This window comes from Squalius cephalus (assembly GCF_949319135.1).
Source record: "Squalius cephalus genome assembly, chromosome: 18".
Lineage (NCBI taxonomy): Eukaryota > Metazoa > Chordata > Actinopteri > Cypriniformes > Leuciscidae > Squalius > Squalius cephalus.
In genome coordinates, this window is record NC_137139.1 from 33666508 (window position 1) to 33687642 (window position 21135).

The 21135-nt window shown below is 37.6% G+C and overlaps 1 protein-coding gene across 1 annotated transcript; it reads right to left on the reverse strand.

Moving 5' to 3' along the window:
- Positions 1-3987: 3987 nt before the first annotated feature.
- Positions 3988-20416, reverse strand: LOC307146306 (E3 ubiquitin-protein ligase TRIM39-like; the record flags this gene model as incomplete). Its single annotated transcript, XM_079850204.1, has 6 exons — positions 3988-4520; positions 4624-4650; positions 16626-16833; positions 17170-17256; positions 19391-19501; positions 19868-20416. 6 exons carry the CDS (start codon positions 20414-20416, stop codon positions 3988-3990), a joined length of 1515 nt encoding a protein of 504 aa, XP_079706330.1.
- Positions 20417-21135: the final 719 nt, after the last annotated feature.

A 21135-nucleotide genomic window follows, 5' to 3' on the forward strand; every position in this document is an offset into this window, starting at 1 on the left:
CTCAGGAGAGAGAGAGAGAGAGAGAGAGAGAGAGAGAGTGTGTGTGTGTGTGTGTGTGTGTGTGTGTGTGTGTGTGTGTGTGTGTGTGTGACATTCATGGATCCACCGATCAAACCTGCACAGATTCTCTGGGTTCAGACTGTAACGCTGGAGAACAGCAGATGCTGCAGACGCCACTGAAGATGATGAAGATGAGGAGAGAAACCACAGCTGAGGAAGAACAGAGCGATGATGATGATTTTATTCCATCAGGTATGTTTCATAATTTTATTACTTTTTCATAATATTTTACATTTGTAATTTCAGAACCTGTAACAAGAAAAAATGTTTAACTTGAGTCAAAGACAACAATTTTAAAAAAGGCTAAAAGTGATTTTTATTGTAGCTTCAATAGTTCTCAGTCCCCTTTTAACATGTGCACTTTTTATTTGTGATAATTATTTTAAGCTACAGCAGTTCTGCAGGAGAACTGACTCTGTGTTATGAAGCGCAGACATTTAACAACACACAACTAGTGTTATCTAGTGTTATCTAGTGTTATCTAGACACAGCACGTAAAAGCACATGATTATTTTTCTCAGTGTTATTCTGCCTAACTCAAGCCACATTTACTGCCTTCTGCCATCTCTCACATTTCAAAATTAATACAATTAATAGATACAGACAAAAATAAATGATGCCTACGTATGAGTTTCTTTACAAAATCTAGAACTTCCCAGAGAAGATGTGAGATGATTTGCAGTGCTAAAATTAATGCGGTCACACACTGTAAAACGAGACGTAAAAACACATTTCATGGCATCTCTATCTTTGCTTAAGATTCACTTATTGGGTGACAGTAAAGCGCAAAGTTTTTTGAGTAAAAGAATATGTAGGTTTATCGAGCTAAGATTTGAGTATTGTTTTTTTAATGTTTTTTTTACATTTACATTTATGCATTTGGCAGAAGCTTTTATCCAAAGCGACTTACATTGCATTTCAAGGTACACATTTACATTCTTATCAGGTCTTGCTTTCCCTGGGAAACGAACCCATGACCTTGGCGAATCTGTAGGTTTATCGAGCTAAGATTTGAGTATTGTTTTTTTTAGGTTAAATCTTTTTAAATAACTGCAAAAACGTACACATTGGGACTTTTATAAGCGGGTAAAGTATTCATTAGTCTTCATCATAGAATTTATGAAATTCTTGTAACAAACTAGAAACGATTCTAGTGCCGGTAAAATCATAAAAAAGAAAGAAAGCTCGCATGAGGATAAAACATGTTTAAACATGCATGAAATAGATATGCTCCTGAAATCAGCTGAGAATGAACACTGGAGAGAAGCCGCACACAATCTGTGTCGGAGGAGTTTAGCACGTAAAGAAATCAGTTTTACATGATCGTTCACACTGGAGCGAAGCCGTTCACGGGCCGTCATTGTGGCGTTTCACTCAGATAGAGTCACGCTTTTTAATATCATTGAGTCGTAACAGTAATACAACTATTACTGGACTGCACTAGTAAATTGTGTTGCCATTGAAACTGAATAATTAACGATGGGAACAAACTATTTTTCTCAGCTGATGAAGAATATAAAGATCATGGAGGAGCTTATAGGATAGGCTACGTTAAAAATGCCATTTTTTGTAAATTCTAATCAAAGCCACTAATACATAGAGTACAATGTGCTAGATGTACATGACATTACCAGCAATGAAACGTCAGTGGCTTATTTAATGAAATCAGAGAATAGTTTTATTTCTGAAGTGGTTCAACTTCTCACACTTGCTCCAGATTAAATGTAAAAATGCAGGTTTTCTGTGAGGGTTGTGGGACAGAATATACAGGTTGTACAGTATAAAAATCATAATCCATAAATCATGAAAACTCAATGAGTGTGTCCCCTGGTCTGAGATTGACAGCGCAGACTTCATCATACGGTAAACACATCCCATCATTCCTCACTCACTCACTGACCTCAACACACCCACTGGTTTTCACTCATCCTTCCTGCCAATATTACGTTTTCTGTCTCTTTCAGGTTTGATTTGGCAGCGGTTAATGACAGTGATGTTGGACTGATAACGGATCTGATAACCATCAACCCCGGTCACATTTGGTCAGTGCTCACACACACACACACACACACACACACACACACACACACACACGCACACACACACACACACACACACACATACATCATTCATAAAAACAGCTTTAATTAACATTTTAATGAAGACATTTCAGATTCAGTTTGTTCAGGAATGAGTTTAAGATCTCAGATTCTAGTTTTTAATGAGTGCTATTTCTAAATAAAACAATTCTAACTACAGCTTTTTTCAAAAACACATTCATTGGTCATTACTGGCATCCCATATATATTCAGTTTCCAAATTATACTGTATATACACCTAAAATAAGAATAATTTTCTTTATGCAAAATGCATTTCTCTTTGTTTTTCCTTTTATTGATGTGGAGACGTGACCTGACGTGTTAGTCCCGTTGTGTGTTTCTGGTCTGATGACAGCAGGGTTTTACTATGGTTATTCTGCTCATTTGTAAGCATTTAAAACAAGTATGTTAACTCTGTTCTATATGTGCATATAAATTGTATTGTGTTATCTCGTTGATCACATTATCAGTATGGTCTTTCTAGCAATTGTGAAGTAATGTGAGCAGTGTTTTATTAATCTTGAAGTTTAAAGTTAATTGATAAATGTAGGGGAGAGCGGCGCACAAACTAACTCAGGGCTAGTTTTAACACACATGATTTAAATACTTCCACACATGCAGCATTTTTTGTGTTTATTTAAAATGAGACCAATCTGATATTATTTGAATCTTATATCTGTTATTCAACAGTTGAGATAGTTGTTTAATGCTTCGCTAACCAGCAGAAGACACTAGCCTGGTTTAGATCCCAGTTGCGCAGGCGGGGCATGTTGTCACACTGCGTTACAATGAGCCCCTATTAGAACTACGTTATTCTATACTTTTATTAATTCGATTGAGAAACCATGAGAAAAAGGTGAATAAAGACTGAGATTCAATGTTCAGAAATTATTAATGATTATTATGTTTTGAACTGTGATGTATAGCTGTGTTTTGTGGTGTTTGTTTTGTCAAACTCAAAAATAACTTATTTTATATGAATAATTAAAAATAACTATTTTTAATTATTAAAAAAATGCCATTATTTTATATGAAAAGGTGAATAATTGTATTTTATTGACAAAATATTTTAGTTTGTCTTGTCAATTTTTTTGATTAGATAAAGTTGTAATCTGTCATATGGTCGTGTTACTATGGGGCATGTTGTCACATTTCACTTCCATTCTTTCGGGGTAAATCAAGAAAAAAAGTATACACTGTATTAATGAAACAAAACCCACATAATTTAATAATTTGTGAAATTAATGTGGGAAAAAAAATTATTCTCTGAACCCCAAGTGGATTTACACAAACTGAGAAAGTCAGAGAGTGTTCGGTTGTGCCCCGCTCTCCTCTATTAGTTATAGAAGTGAACATTTGTCTTTATTTACATGAACCAAAAACCTCAACATTTCACAAGTAATTCAGTGTTAACAGCTGGAGAGAAGAGAGAGAAAATGGCTTCAGAAATTTTTTGTAGAAACACTGGAAAGTTTGAAAATGTAGTATTTTGTAGAATTCACCATATAATATGAAAGCATATTATGTAAAATTTCATAGTAGATTTGAAAAGCAAAGTATTAATGTAAAACAAAAGAAATGTATAGATGTGTAACAAATTAGCCATTTACACGTATTCAGTATAACACAAATATTTAATTATAATTTTTAAGGGCCTGAATATAAAAAAAAAAAAAACATTTTCCGCTTGTATCACATATTCATTTTCTTAATTGTAAGTAAAAACTTGATTGTGGTTAGTGTACATTCTTTTTGTTTTTTGTTTACATATTCTAAAAACAGCACATCCATAGTTAATCTTTTCAGATTTTATGTTATTTTGTTTGTTTCATCTGACAGGAGTGATGATCAGTGGGTTTGAGTTTTTACCTTCATCATTAAACCCTGGGTGGAAATATGGATAGAGTTTGTCAGTGAAAGTCTGACCAGTGAAAGAGTAGATATGAGATCTGGACTCCGCGTCATAAAAAGAGACCAGACCCTCCTCATAATCCACAAACACACCAACCTTCTCAAGTTTCACTCTCTGAGATAAAGAGACAAATGGACTATCAAAAAGTATATAATTTTCATTCATCAGCAACAGAATCCAGACTCCATGCTCAGGAGTCAGTGTGATCGCCTCCCTGTTAATGGATTCTCTGGCCACTCCTAACCTCCACCCAGTCTTTCCCTTCACCTGCACCTCATAGTAAAATCTCCCTGAACTGAATCCCTGCTTTGTCAGAATACTGAAACAGAAATTAAATCTCTTTGGGTTTTCTGGGACGTTCTGCTTAACATCTCCATGCCTGACTTGTTTTCCATCATCAGACAGGATGAGAGATGGATCTGCTGTATCAGGATCCAGAGTCACATCCACTGAGAGAGATCAGACATTATCAATCAACTTCAGAACAAACATTTTCATGTGTACATTATAAACAAAAGTATTGTGAGTGTATTGGTGTCAGTCACACTGTACCTGCAAACTTCTGCACAAACTTCAACCCTGTGGACACAGATGACAATATAATGATGAATTATTCATAGCAGTAATTTCAGGTTAACAGTGAGTTTCTCTCCTGGCAGCATCATGGAAATGTTGATCATCCATCAGTTTGTAAAACAAAATGCAGAATGTTATTGCAGTAAATATACGTACGATGGAGGTCTATGAGACAATCATAACAGAGGGTTTAAAAGCAGAAATGTCAAGTTGTATTTTTATTAAAGCTGTAATAATAATTGTAAAAAAAAAAACGTTAATTTTTCTGTTAAGTGTCTATTATTGTCCTTGTGAGGTGGAAACCTGTTAGACAGTTTATTTTATAGACTTGTGGTTGTGTGTCAGTGACGGGATCTCTGTGCTCTAGGGTTGCCAACTTCAGAAAAGAAAAATAAGGGACAATCGTGGTTCTTTATAAGAGACACTCAACATATGTGTACTGTACCACACAGTGTATGTCATTTCAGTGTCTGCAGTTAAGGGTGTGTATAAAGGTTCTCAGATATAAACACATTTGTTTTGCGTAACTTATCAATGCACAATTTAATCCTAAAAATAATTTTTACATCATAGAAATAAATGTCAATTGTTACACACAAACCATCTAAAGCTTTTGTAGCATAATACACTACCGTTCTAAAGTTTGGCATTAGTAATAATTTGTTTTAAAGAAATTAATAGTTTTATTCAGCAAGAATACATTAAATGTGTTAAAAGTGACAGTAAAGACATTTTAATGTCACAAAAGCTTTCTATTTTTAGCGCGTCTACTATTTCAGATTAATGCTGTTTTTTATTTATTTTTTACTTTCTATTATCAAAGAATCCTGAAAAAAAAATGTACACAACTGTTTTCAACATGGATTTCTCATTACAGTATCACTGTGAATATCATAATGATTTGTTTGCAATATAATCTACAGATGTTCTTCCGCATTTTACACGCATACACCTAGTTTGCCGAACAAATTAAACCGACAAACTAAACGCTCTTGTGATGTCTGCCATTGCTAAGCAATCATGAGCCACGTTCTCCATGATGATGAAGTTGTTTCAGCAAAGGATAAATGGATTTTCTTGCATTAGCTCGACTGCTAGATATATTTATGGAGATGAGCAAGCTATGATCAGCTGTTCATCTATTTTGGCTGAGCTTTCAATGTTGTTACGGAAAGGCCAAAGCTGATCGCTTGGTTCAATGTCACATGACCTGCTTGCGGCATAGACGCGCCTGGGGAAAACGAGCGTCACAACGGCGTTGCTCTCTATGTGAGCATGCATGTAGCGCGTCTACATTTAAAATAACAAACTTGAGAGCGCAAAAGACGCAACATATGTGAAGCCCCTTAGTTAGTGGTTAGATCAGCGTAGCAGTCAATAAACGGGACATGGGAGGTCACGTACGGGACAAATCATTTAGGCCCAATATACAGGACGTCCCGGCTAATATGGGACAGTTGGCAACCCTACTGTGCTCACCGCGTGTGCTTTGTTTGCTCGTTTGAGATCTTAAGTTTGTTTTGAACAGGTGGTTTTCGTTTGATGTGGGTTACACTTGCTGGAAACGGTATTTTACCCAGTATTCTGCCATGAATTTCACACCACTATGATATTATTTTGCCTTACGACATTCGTGAATAACTGCTGGATGGACCGACAAGACTATGCTAGCTGAACATGATTGTGAACATGCTACTTCCTGCTCAGCTACTGTTCGGACGCTCTTGCTTACTGCTCCGCGCTTTGCTCTATCGCTTTTACATTTTATCTCCTATTTTTTTTAATATTTTATTTCCTTTTATCACCTAATTTTAACTTCAGCAAATCAGCACAGTGCTCATAAGTTTGGATTACTACAAAAACGCAGAATTCTTTTACCCATCCAGCTTACATTCCGGGGAAAGGAAAACACAACTGCCTACAAGGATAAGAGAAAATGCCTCTTCTGGGTGAAGAATCTACTTGCTGCACCAACTGCCACAGACTTTTACAAAGGATTGCAGTTCTTGAAACAAAGTTACTTACGGGACCACCAAACCAGACGGAGCACACAACAGAGCTTCTTCATCGACACCCTCAGCATACCGGTGAGTCCCATGAAACTAGTGCTCCTCGACAGGTAGAGAAACAAGCCGATCGACTTACTAATCGATGGCACAAACAGGGAGCGAGACCCAAAGGCACTCCAGACATCAGATTGTCACGAGCATCACATATTGCCGCAGTAGCATCCTCTACCCCAGATACAGCTCTGACAAGGATTGCAAACACTGGTCTCCTACCACCGCCTATACATCTTGAGAACAGATTTGAAGTACTAATGAATGTAAATGAGGAATCCCCAAATGTGATGAATATGATCGAACACAGACTGAATGTGTCAGTAGCTAACTCTGATTCTAACTGGCGCTCAAGGTCGAGCAGACAGCGGCACTCAGCTCAGAGCGCAGCCGAGCCCAGGACTCTGATAGTGGGGGACTCCATAATCAGAAACATTAGCGGCAGGGATACAACTACATGCTGCCTTCCACAAGCAACAACTTCTGATGTAAACAGGGAACTTCAGAACATTCTGATGAAACATAAGACTGCAAATCGACTCATCATACATGTGGGGAAGAATGATATTCATAAAGAGCAGTCAGAACTCCTTAAGAAGGATTTCAATGAACTTTTTGAAACACTTAAAAGACTGAAAGTTCAAACATTCATCAGTGGACCTCTCCCAGCAAGAGGAACAAACAGGTTTTCACGGTTGCTTGGGCTTAAAGGAGAACTCCGGTCAATTTTAACATTGAGCTCATTTTTTTGTACATTTGGAGTGCTGTCAATACAGAGAACAACGACAAAAATCAGTGTTGCCTACACCGAGTTATTCTATTTTTAAAATTTGCACCCTGTTGACTTCAATGGGGCAAGTACTAAACCTGCTTTTAGCCTCTTAACATCCTTGATGTGTCATTACAAGTGCACAGAAAATGTGAGTGATTCCTTCTGAGTGAACACGAGTGAGTCTGACTGCAGTAGATGTGAAAGAAATGTATAAAAATGATGTTATTTAAGCCAGCGCAAATACCTTTGTTTACATCCTGTTTTTCGGTTGAAGTCCAAAGTAGTCGATTGCAGAGTTCACACGCATAGGTTTAATACCTATGATCACGCGCGTGAACTCGGCAATCGACTACTTTGGACTTCAACCGAAAAACAGGATGTAAACAAAGGTATTTGCGCTGGCTTAAATAACATCATTTTTATACATTTCTTTCACATCTACTGCAGTCAAACTCACTCGTGTTCACTCAGAAGGAATCACTCACATTTTCTGTGCACTTGTAATGACACATCAAGGATGTTAAGAGGCTAAAAGCAGGTTTAGTACTTGCCCCATTGAAGTCAACAGGGTGCAAATTTTAAAAATAGAATAACTCGGTGTAGGCAACACCGATTTTTGTCGTTGTTCTCTGTATTGACAGCACTCCAGATGTACAAAAAAATTAGCTCAATGTTAAAATTGACCGGAGTTCTCCTTTAATACGTGGCTGCAAAAAACCTGCAATATAAAAGGAGTGAACTTTATTGACAATTTCAATCTTTTCTGGAGTCAGAGACAACTGTTTCATCGGGATGGCCACCACCCAAACAAACTTAGTTCAAGAGTGCTAAAGGACAATATCTACTTCTCCCTCAATCATCCTTCTGCAGTGTGTGCCAATCCACTCAATCTGAACGGCACACACACACCTGGACACAGTATGAATGACCACGGGACTTCACTTCAGCAGCAAAATGGACATGCGGTTGACATATCACACAAGGACAATGCTAACACCACTCCGCCACAACAACCTCTGCTCACGGACACAATCTCAGCTGAGCCCTGCCCACAGAGCTCACCACAGACAGACATATCAGAACTGCTCGAAGATTCAGCACCCAAGGACGACCTCCTGGAAAACAGCCAGGGAAGCCAGGACAGCATATTACAGCCTCCGATAACACCAGAGCAACAGCCCCTTTCACCAGACACTTTTTCCCTCTCTCCAGCATCGCCACTTCTGTGCTTCTCACAGAAAATGGAAGAACTGGTGTATGCTGGAACCAAACTATCCCACTCTTTTGCTGCAAGCCCCCAGATACCAAGCAAAAAACGGCAGGCACCTCAACCACCCGCACCAAAGCCTGCGGGCCCAGCTCGCCCTCCCCCTCCTGTGAGAGCTCTTCGGCCTCTGCCACAACGCCAGGGCCCACACCCTCCTCCATCTGCTCGAGGTGAACCAAAAACAACTGATACCAGCTCTCAGTGATATGTGTCGGGTCCCCGCTATGATAACAGTAACTTTCTCAAATGTTTACAAAACAAGCGGGAACCCAGTGTGCCTGTATCTTTCTCTATTGCTGTTCTATTACAAGATAGAAAGTCAAAGGCCTTCAATAGCCGTACAGCAAACCCAACTAATCTGGTGCCTATTACACGTCAAACTAATATTGCTGTGGGGTAAAGTAAGACTGTTAAGTTAGCACTTTTTAACATTCGGTCACTTAAAAATAAATCACTTCTAGTCAACAACTTAATAACCACAAACAACCTGGATTTTATGCTTCTGAATGAAACCTGGCTAGAAGACAGCTGCAGTGCAACAATCCTCAATGAAACAGCCCCTCCTAACTTTACTTTTATGAGTGTCTGCAGAGCTGTTAAGAGAGGTGGGGGTCTAGCTGCTCTTTTTAAAGATATCTATCAATGTAAGCAAATATCATTTGGGAATTACCTGTCTTTCGAATATCTGGGTATTGTGTTAAAAGGTGCTCCACGCATTTTACTTATCATTATTTACAGGCCTCCAAAATACTCTCCAGCCTATGCTGAGGACTTTACAGAACTGTTATCAACAATTACCTCAGAGTTTGACTGTTTTGCCATTGCTGGAGATTTTAACATTCACATAGATATTGCAGAAAACTTTTTAAAAACTTTTGATCTGACTCAGCATGTACATGGACCCACACACAATCGTGGACACACTCTAGATTTACTTATCAGTAAGGGTCTAAACATTTCATCGATTGTTATTAAGGATCTAGCACTGTCTGATCATTTCTGTATTTTCTTTGATATATTGATCTCTCCTGCCACTGAAGATAGATCTGTGTCTGTCAAGAAGAGATGCTTAAATGAGAACACTAGTGTACTATTTACGAAGGCTATATCCTTAACACCAAGCATATCTGCAGACTCTGTTGATTTTCTTCTTGATTCTTTTAACTCAAAAGTTAAAAGTGTAATTGATGAAATTGCTCCTGTTAAAATCAGGAAGAAGAGTGGCAGACAAAAAGCACCTTGGAGAAACTCAACAACAGTGCAAAATATGAAAAGACAATGCAGAAAAGCAGAGCGCATGTGGCGGAAGACAAAACTTGTAGTCCACTATAACATCTACAAAGACAGCCTTCATGTTTTCAATATGGAACTAGGCAAAGCTAGACAGACTTTCTTCTCAAATATTATAAACAGTAATTTAAACAACACACGCACTCTTTTTGCTACAGTAGAGAGACTGACAAACCCCCCAAGCCAGATTCCCAGTGAAATGCTCTCAGACAGCAAGTGCAGTGAGTTTGCTTCTTTCTTCTCTGAGAAAATCAATAATATCAGAAAGGTGATCAGCACATCCTTGAGTTGCGCTGGGGTCAGTCAGATCAGACCACCTGTGAAAGTAGTTACTATGTCTGATTTCAAAGAAATTGATGGCAAAATTTTGGAAGAAACCGTACAGCACCTTAAAACATCAACCTGCGCTCTTGACACACTTCCCACATCATTTTTCAAAAGTGTGTTAAACAGTTTAGAAGCAGATCTTCTAGAACTGGTAAATGCCTCACTTCTCTCTGGGAGTTTTCCAAACTCCCTGAAAACTGCAGTTGTCAAGCCCCTCCTGAAAAAGAGCAATCTGGATAAGACCATATTAAGCAACTATAGGCCGAGGCAAATCTTCCTTTCATAGGCAAGATCATTGAAAAAGTTGTCTTCAATCAGCTGAACAAATTCTTATGCTCGAATGGATACTTTGACAATTTTCAATCTGGTTTCCGACCGCACCACAGCACAGAGACAGCGCTCATAAAGATAATAAACGATATTCGCTTAAATACTGATTCAGGTAAATTATCAGTGCTGGTACTACTCGACCTCAGTGCTGCATTTGACACTGTCGATCATAACATACTTCTTGACAGGCTGGAAAACTGGGTGGGGCTTTCTGGGATAGTCCTAAAATGGTTCAGGTCATACTTAGATGGGAGAGGTTATTATGTGAGTATAGGAGACCATAAGTCTGAGTGGACATCCATGACATGCGGAGTCCCTCAAGGCTCAATTCTTGCGCCACTCCTGTTCAACCTGTATATGCTCCCAATGAGCCAAATAATGAGAAAGAACCAAATTGTTTACCACAGCTATGCAGACGACACACAGATCTACCACAGCTATGCAGACGACACACAGATCTACCACAGCTATGCAGACGACACACAGATCTACCACAGCTATGCAGACGACACACAGATCTACTTAGCCCTATCGCCTAACGATTACAGCCCCATTGACTCCCTGTGCCAATGCATTGATGAAGTCAACAGTTGGATGTGTCAAAACTTTCTTCAGTTAAACAAAGACAAAACTGAAGTCATTGCATTTGGAAACAAAGATGAAGTTCTCAAGGTGAATGCATACCTTCACTCTAGGGGTCAAACAACAAAAAATCAAGTCAGGAATCTTGGTGTGACACTAGAGTCAGACCTTAGTTTCAGTAGTCATGTCAAAGCAATATCTAAATCAGCATACTATCATCTGAAAAATATTGCAAGAATTAGATTCTTTGTTTCCAGACAAGACTTAGAGAAACTTGTGCATGCTTTCATCACCAGCAGGGTGGATTATTGTAATGGACTCCTCACTGGCCTTCCCAAAAATACCATAAGACAGTTGCAGCTCATACAGAACGCTGCCGCCAGGATTCTGAGCAGAACCAGAACATATGAACATATCACACCAGTCCTCAGGTCTTTACACTGGCTCCCAGTTAAATTTATGATTGATTTTAAAGTACTATTACTGGTATATAAATCATTCAGTGGCCTAGGACCTCAATACATTGCAGATATGCTCACTGAATATAAACCCAACAGATCACTCAGATCACTAGGATCATATCAGCTAGAAATACCAAGGGTTCACTCTAAGCATGGCGAGTCCGCTTTTAGCTATTATGCCAGCCGCAGCTGGAACCAGCTTCCAGAGGAGATCAGACGTGCTCCTACTGTAGTCACTTTCAAATCCAGACTCAAAACACATCTGTTTAACTATGCATTTACTGAATGAGCACTGTGCCAATGTTCGTCCGACTGTACTGTACTGTATTTTATTTTATTTTTTTATTAACTGTTTTAATTATTCTTATTTCTTTTTATTATTTTTCATTTCTTCTATGTAAAGCACTTTGAATTGCCATTGTGTATGAAATGTGCTATATAAATAAACTTGCCTTGCCTTGCCTTGCCTTGAACATGATTGTGAATTCAGGTCTTGTCCACACTAATATGTTTTCATTTGAAAAACACATCTCTTTCTCTCTGTTTTGGCCTTCCGTCCACACTGAGACCGTGTTTTTAGCAATGAAAACAAATTTGCTCTCCAAATTGGATACATTTGAAAACACAGTTTCCGTGTTGTGGTGTGGACTGTCAAAACGGAGGTATTTGAAAACGATGACGTAAGTTTAGTCATGTGAGGCATATTGAACCCATAGATATTAATATTTTTACCGGTATTGTGCACTTTATGTGCTATTCACTTTCACACAGTTGCTAAAATATGTTACTTTGCACACTCTTCATATCACAGTCCTGCAAAGATGACAGAAAATTCACACACATTTGCAGCAAAACATGAGAACAGTTTTAGCGTTTTAGACCAAACATAATGGTGAGAAGAATTGCGTGATAACTTGATTATGTCTTGTTCTGTCTGTATCATCTCAGTGAGCTTTTATGAGGCTTTATGCATGCACCGCATACAGTCTCCCGTATTTCACACCCATCTCCCGCCCCCCTCCCGTTTTGTTATTTCTCCCTAAAAACTCCCATAATTTGTTTGGCCCAAACCTTGTTATATGAAAAATCACATCAATATATTATTTCAAGGTTGTCCAGTTGCCAGATCTTGTATGAAACGCACCCTACTATATGATACGCTTTTATTCATACAAATGATTTTAAACAATTCAAGCCAAGACAAATTGATAAAGTTCTCTTTTGGCTTGAAGTTGAACGAACACTAACACACTAACGCAATTATGCCAAAATGTCAGTTTTGTCGAGTATCCTCATAAGAGCAGACTGAGCAGTCTTAAATTAGTTAAATAAAGTCTTAAATGAAGGCAGAGAGTTGTGAGAGAATGAGATGCATGTGAGATCCTCTCTGTCAGCAGCGGCTGGTTTTAAAGGGACAGCAGCCAATAAAGCTTTCTGTCAGTAAAGTTAATCAAAGAACAAAGGTAACAGAGAAACACACTCACTGCTCTTGACTAAAGAACTTTTGTAACTTTAATAAGGATTAATCTATATATAATTTAAAATGTATGCAGTGCAAACTGTTTGATAACTTTGAATTGTATGATTTATACATTGTTTGATTTGATTTTATTTATTTTATTTTTTATTATTTTGTTTTATGTAATTTGATTTATAAAAAAGAAGTTATGAATACAATAGTGTTTTGTGCAATTTCACCTGCATACTTTATTGATATTTATGATATTGGTATAGGTTTAGTGTTTTTTGTTTTTTTTCTCTTCTTTCTCTCTCTCCTCTATAGGTCTCTTTAGGTCAATTATCTCAATTATCTTAATAGTCTTTTTACTCAGGGTGACCAGGTGATTGTAATTTGATTAATTAACTGCTGTTAAAAATGAACCTGAGATGCTGTTGGTTACACACACCCTGACGAACGCATGTTTGGCCGCAACGCGTAGGTGGATCTGTCACCAATTTTAATGTTTAAGCCATCAATGAAATAAAGGCTTTTTAACTTTTTTCTATTTATTTCAAGTGCCTTGGAGTTTCTAAGCTCTTAGACTTTAAGTATCCCATACAACCAAAGAGCACCGAGATTTTACACCCTGAAGCAGCACTTCTTTTGCATTCTTTGCTCTGTTTGATAACTTTATTCTTTTCATTGTTATGCAGATGATAAGCAAATTGATCTGCCTTTGAAACGAAAAGATACTCGCACTTTAGCATCTCTATTGCAGTGTCTTGAGGAAATTAAGGTCTGGATGGCACAAAATTTCCTTAGCTTTAGTGAAAATAAAACAGAAGTGGTTGCCTGTCCATTTCAGGATTCATTTTAAGATTTTGGTGTTTGTTTTTAAATCTCTTAATGGTTTTGCACCTAAATATCTTTCTGACCTGATCAAGCTGTATGCTCCGCTAAGAGCACTTAGGTCTGCTGATCATTCGCTTTTAGTTGTCCCACGGGTAAAGTTGAAGAGCAGGGGTGACCGAGCATTTGCAGCGGCGGCTCCCTAGCTCTGGAATAGTGTCCCCTGTACATTAGACAGGCTCAAACACTTGCTGTTTTTACAACTATCTTAAAAACTTATTTTTATAGTTCAGCATTTGACTCTATGTGAGAGTTGTCTTATTGTTTTATTCTGTGCTGTTGACTGTTTGTATCATTGATATGGGATAGGTGTGCACAACACTTTGATAAACACTGACTTTGACTTTATAAATAAACTTTGATTCAATTTCTGTATATTTCCTACCTGTTTGACAAATATTTAAAATATACTGTCTTTATGTTGTTTCTGCATTAATTTGGAGATTATCTGTGAAATTATTACATTAAGAAATATATTAAAAACGCCCATTTTATCTCTCAAGGGAGTTCAGCAAGATCACGGTCAGATTTACTAACGTACTCGGACCGAACGTTGATGCTGCAGGAGAGAGAATAGCGAAGAGCTACAATGATGCACTCGCTCTGCAGGTCAACCTGTTTTAATTCTTGGAGACTTTCATTTCTGTGACTTATCTGAATATCTACCTACTCTAAAGCAATATGTGGACTGTCCCACTCGTTTAAACTGGACTATTGATCGATTGTATTACGTTGTATATCAAATTTTGATAGATTCAGAAGATATTGTCTGAAACTAAAACTGAAAAGTTTTATTCATAGATATTAGCTCAGCTTTTAATTCAATGAAGACACACATTCTCCTGAAAATGTTGATTGATCTCAATATTAATACAGGGTTATTGGTCCACAACGCTGCATTCTCTTGAGTTAAAGATATAACTTTAAGTGATTTTATAATAATGTGGTGATCACCCAGTGTTTCCTCTATGTTGATTAGTTAATGGCGGCCCGCCACGGCAAAATTTTTGCCGCCACGGTAACGTTAGGGCTCTACAGTGCGACCATTTCACTCGCATTTGCGCCTAAATATGTCTGTGTGCGATCATGAAAAGATATTTAGGCGCACTTGTGCGACTGACCCGATCGAAGATTTTTTTTTGGCAGCCGCCAAAGCGGTTTTTTCGTCCCGCCAAAGTCTTATTTGACCGGTGTGTAATGTAGATAAACTGCTGCGCTTGTGACAGCTGGGCGCATGTTTAAAAGAACGAGAGAGCGAGAGCGAGAGCGCGCGCCCTCTGGTCGCGTGCGCGCGAGCACTCTCTTTGCGAAGCAAGGTTCCACGTTTTAATGAATGGTTAAACGACTGATCTTTCCAACACTGAACTCACGAGACGTCTGAATCGGTGTATAACAGATCGGTAACACTTTACAATAAGGTTCCATTTATTGAACTCTAGTTATAACTACATTAGTTAACATTAACTTTTAATAAACTGCACTTCTACAGAATGTATTAATCTTTGCTAATGTTCATTTCAACATTTAATAGCCTACATTATTGAAATCAAAAGTTGTATTTGTTAACATTTAGTTAATGCACTGTGAACTAACATGAACAAACAATAAACAGCTGTATTTTTATTAAGAATAATAAAGATGAATACATTCAGTAACATGTATTGCTCATGGTTCATGTTAGTAATAAACTAATGTTAAATCAAACCATATTGTAAAGTGTTTCAAAAAAATCATTTACAGAACAAATAAGAACGTAAGGTGTGCTTACCCCCTTTAGTACAGCCTATATGGTTAGCAAGATTTAGCCTTAATAAACTACAGCATTTACAACTGAATGGTAGCCTATTCAATTGTAGATGGTAGAAAATAAGACTATTAGTTAAAATAAACTTTTTAATGCTACTTTTTCTCCCTGCTTTTTAATATTGATATGATTATATACCAAAATAATCTATAAAAGAAGGATTTTATCTTACAAAGCTATGAAATCCAGAGGTAAAATCACAGCTTTTTTTTTTTTTTTTTTTAAAGTGTTGGCCACCGAAGACCATTTTTGACCCAGGTAAAACCCTGCAGGGCCAACAATGTTTGTGTGCGGACATTCACACTTAAAGCAAGAATCGCTAGTGAGGCACGAAATGTATGAATTTAGGTTTTTTTTTTTTTTTTATGCACTTTATTTATGACAGCCAGTGTAATTGTTTTTCTAAAACTGAAAATATTTAATGTTCATAAGGTAAACTTTTGTCACACAATGTGGCACAGTAATATTGTGCCGTTAAAGGAAAAAAAACACAAGTGCTCCTAATAAAACAAGTTACCATAAAGCCCGGGCTGTACGAAAGCCGTCTATCAGCAGTGATTGTTAAAGTGTATGTCGGAGAATCGCGCGGTTGTTCGGACAGACCTGCCCCCACTGCTAAAAAAAATCCTAAAGGAAACACTGGATCACCAGCACATCACAGAAGCTTACAATTAAGTTAACGCTTAAAAAAAAGAAAAGTTAATGACAAAAACCCTGTATTTGATATTCACATACCAGTTTGAGTGAGTTGTTCTATAAACTGTTTCTTCAGCTCAGTGTTTCTCCTCTTCAGCTCAGTGTTTCTCCTCTTCAGCTCGGTGTTTTCCTGCTCCAGCTCAGTGTTTCTCTTCTTCAGGTCAGTGATTTCCTGCTCCAGCTCAGTGTTTCTCCTCTTCAGCTCAATGTTTTCCTCCATCATCTTCAGCTGATCAGACTGACATCTCTAAATAAAGCGGATCAGATTAGTGAAGATCTCAACACTGAATTACCCCCAAAAGTTACATTTTAAGCTGATTTTCCTCTAGTTCTAACAACACTCATCAATGCCAAAATTACTGAGATGGCCAATCAAATCGGTGAAGACAGGCTTTACTGTTCACAGATGCTGAGCTTGAATTTCAGCAAGGAGCTTCAGTTTTTAATGGTCAAAGAATCAACATAAGAAGTGCCTAAACATTTAATACTAGTATCTGACAACTGTTTGTCAAGGTTGAGGGATGAGGTGAGAAATGGGCTTTTGCTTGTTCCCCGTAGGAGAAAACAGGACCGGTCAGCTTGCCTTGGCAGGAGAAGACTTGGTAGCAGGACATGACATGGCTTCAGGGATCAGGACACAAGGAATGTAAGACAACAAACTGTCACAGGACTGAAAACACAAGGAAAATAAATTGGTAGCAAACAAGGCAGGTAAGGAGGGAGAGCATGAGGGGCAACTGACACGAACATGCAGAACACTCATAAGCCGCATGTTCACACGAGACACAACATTAAAACAAGTGGCCGATGAAAACTTGACCCGTGTTCTGCACAAAACACAACAACACGTGCAAACAGAATAGCGTATGGCCAAAGTGAACTCGAAACCGCACGCTCACACAACTAGACAGAGCTCATGGAGAATGAGGGAATGCTCATCCCGTGCTCTCACAACAGAAGACAAACACATGGAGCATGAATGTCCAAACCTCGACACGAACCGAAACAAAACTAGACTGAAGTGTCGGGATCCGAACACTACGCTCCACACACAAAGCAACTCACATGGACAGAAGAGCATACGGCCCGATCGAACCGCACGCTCACCATGACAAGACAAGAGAATAGCAGTGTCAGAGTTCAAGAATAAACAGACTAAAGTGACAGAACCCTGACACTGTTTTAACCCTCTGATGGTCTTTATTTATGTCTACACTCTGGGTTTTGGGGTCTCTAGAGACCCCAGAAAATAACATTTAATTTTGTAACAAGATAATAGTTTTTTTTTTTTACAAATGTAATTTTATTCTGTTTGTTAATGTTTTTACTCAACATTTGTGCAGTTTTTGGAAATTTTATGATATTTTTTAAATTTCTATAAATAAATTAATAAATAAATATTTAAATAGCCTTTTTACAAAAAAACAGCATTTGATGTAAAATTCACTTTATAAAAGACCCAGATTTCTAACTTTCATTCATGGGGATAACATGGATGATTTTAAATGGTTTAATGTAACATTTTTGCCCATTTTTTGGAAAATGCAGTTTTAAAATAAAAAATAATAATTTTAACCACTAGATGGCTATAGAGCTCCAGTATATGCTATTTGCTATTCGACTACCTGAAAGATATCTTTTCACAAGTTGGATTCAGTTGGATTCATATCTAAATATTATAAAATCACAATTATAACAAAAATAAAATATTTTTGTCAAAGTTTAGCATTTTTTTGTACCAAAAAACCCCCCAGTTTTTCAATAATGTTACATTATGATTAGAATCAAACCTGAACAAAATGTTACAAAGAGAAATGGAGTCTTAAGATTTTATCATTTATTTCAATCATTTATTTTTAATCTAATTCTAGATTCTAGACACACACAATTGTGTGTGTGTGTGTGTGTGTGTGTGTGTGTGCGTGTGTACATTTTCAATGTGTCAGTGTCACCAATTTATTTTTGTGGTGGTATTGCATTTTGGATGATTTTATTTTACAAATGATAAGAGAACAGTTTTTATAGTCTCAAAAATGTATTCCTCTATATGTGTGTGTGTGTATACACACGTGTTGTGAGCAATATAATTTAGCATTGTGGATTTTTTTTGCATTGGTGGAAGTGTGCCACTTTATTTGTGCCATTTCTGTCGATGTGTTCTGCGTTGTTTCTGATTTTGATGATGAATTTTGTCTATTTTGATTGCGGGGTCTCCAGAGACCCCGAAGACCACGAGTGTCACAATTTTTGTCACGCTAACATAAAAACAGATATCATTCCACTTTATTTTTTTTTTTGTAGATCTAGAAAGTGTTAAGAGCCGTAGAAGGTTTCATACCATTTGGACAAAGGGAACATTTTTTTTAATTTGAGCAAAAGTCATTTGGGGTCCCAAAAGACCCCATAAACCATCAGAGGGTTAATGTTAAACGACCAACAGTAATATCCAGTAATGCAAGCTAAAAAAAAAAATTTATTAAAAAACTTTTCTATACGTGATTTATGTAATTCATTGACTGTGAGGAGACTAGAAGCATTTTTTCATTTTGCATTTTCAACATATTAGGTATATGAATACGACTGAAATAAAATATTATTTTCAAACATTTTCAAAAAAAGCTTTTACTGTTCTTTTTTCTTTCCCGTAAATCCATTTGAATCCTTTAATTATTTATTTTTACCTCCAAACGAACTGCTGAGATCATCACATCATTCTAGAAGCAGCTGAAGACACACTTAACCGCAAGTACCAAACCACACACTCCTAAACCAATGCACTTACACACTCTTGCACACACACTTACACTGGTATACATCAATGCTGCTACCAACAGGACACCCAGACCAATAATCATCCAGTTTGAAATGTGGACGGTCTGAGACGAAGTAAGGAAACAATCATTGGAGGCGAGAGTCTGCAAAAAGAGGAAGATTCAGTTCAAGTAACACTTCTCGAAGAAAGATCGCAAAGCTTGTGATAAGTTGTGGCCCAAAGTGCAAGAAGCCAAATGATTTTAATATTTTTTTTCCACTCATTTTTCTCTGCTCTGAGCGCGTGATCTCTTGAATCTTCTTCATTCTGTCCTGGATCATTTACATACAGAGAAAAACACAGACACAAACACAGACATAAGAAAATCTTATTTGAATAATAAATGTTAGACCCCATAAATGATTTTTTTTACATTTATTGCATTCTCAAAAATTGACAAAATCAACTTTCAGCTGATTTAGGATGCATTTCACAGTGTGTTTAAAGTGTTTTGTCTGTATCTCTTTACCTTCTTCTCTCGACTCTCCTCCTCTATAGGAACAGTGTTGTGAGTCCTGTGTTCTCCTTCAGTGCAGGACAGACAAACACACGCCTGGTCATCTCTGCAGAACAGCTCCAGAGGTCTCTCGTGTTTCTGGCATATATAATCCTCCAGATTTTCCACAGGATTGATGAGTTTGTGTTTCTTTAGACGTGGGACTCTGCGATGAGGCTCCAGATGAGAGTCACAGTAAGAGCTTTGACACATCAGGCAGGTTTTCACAGCTTTCTGCTTTCTTTCACCACAGAAGTCACAGAACACCTCAGATTCTTGATTAAGCTTCTTAAAGTGTTGCACAAGCTTTCCGAGTGTTGTATTAATCTTGAGATCAGGTCTTTTGCTGAATTTTTCTTTACAGAGTGGACAGAAGCAGGTCTGTGAGTTCGTCCAGCACTTGTTCAGGCAGGTTCTGCAGAAGTTGTGTCCACATGGAGTGGTGACTGGATCAGTGAACACTTCCAGACAGATGGAGCACTGGAGCTCCTCATTTAGTGATGGGCCACTGGAGGACGCCATGGCTGACAAAACAATGACAATATACATTGCTAGAAAATTCTGATAAATATACTAAAAAATGTTTATGCACAGGATAAAAGTTTAGCTGGTTAGCACAGTCCACGTAGCCCCTGCTGGCAGATGCTGTAACTACACCATTCTATGGCCACAAAGTATCATTCAGTAATTCACAAGTAGTCATGTATACTGGCAAAATATTTCTTTCCATGCAACATATAAATTGTATTATAGATGCTGTGCTTATGAACAAAGATGACAACAGGTAAGTTGTGTATTTCTAGGTGTCCTGCACATGTCAAGCAACTGCCATTGAGATAAAAAGAAATACAGATAGCTTTTTATCAGGTATCATAGACTTTCTTATCTTTTGATAATGTAAGTATAAATGAGACAATAAGGAGTACAAAGTACAAGGTTTTTCCCTAGTTTTACTCTAAAGTTTAGGCTACATGAGTAGGTAAAAATTCTTCAAAACTATACTTAAGTATAGAAGCTAAGTATTATTCCGTCAGTTATTCGAGGCCTTAAACTGCTAGGACACACCACAGGCAGGGCAGCACCTCAGAAGGTCAACTCGTATCATTCTTTCTAGTTCTGGTTTGTGTATTTTCATTTAAAAAATGCCTTTGCTATATCACAGAGAAATACATGAAATTGATTATAAGGAATTGTTGTTAAGGAGTTGTCACACAAACACCGATAGTGGGGACAAAATGCAT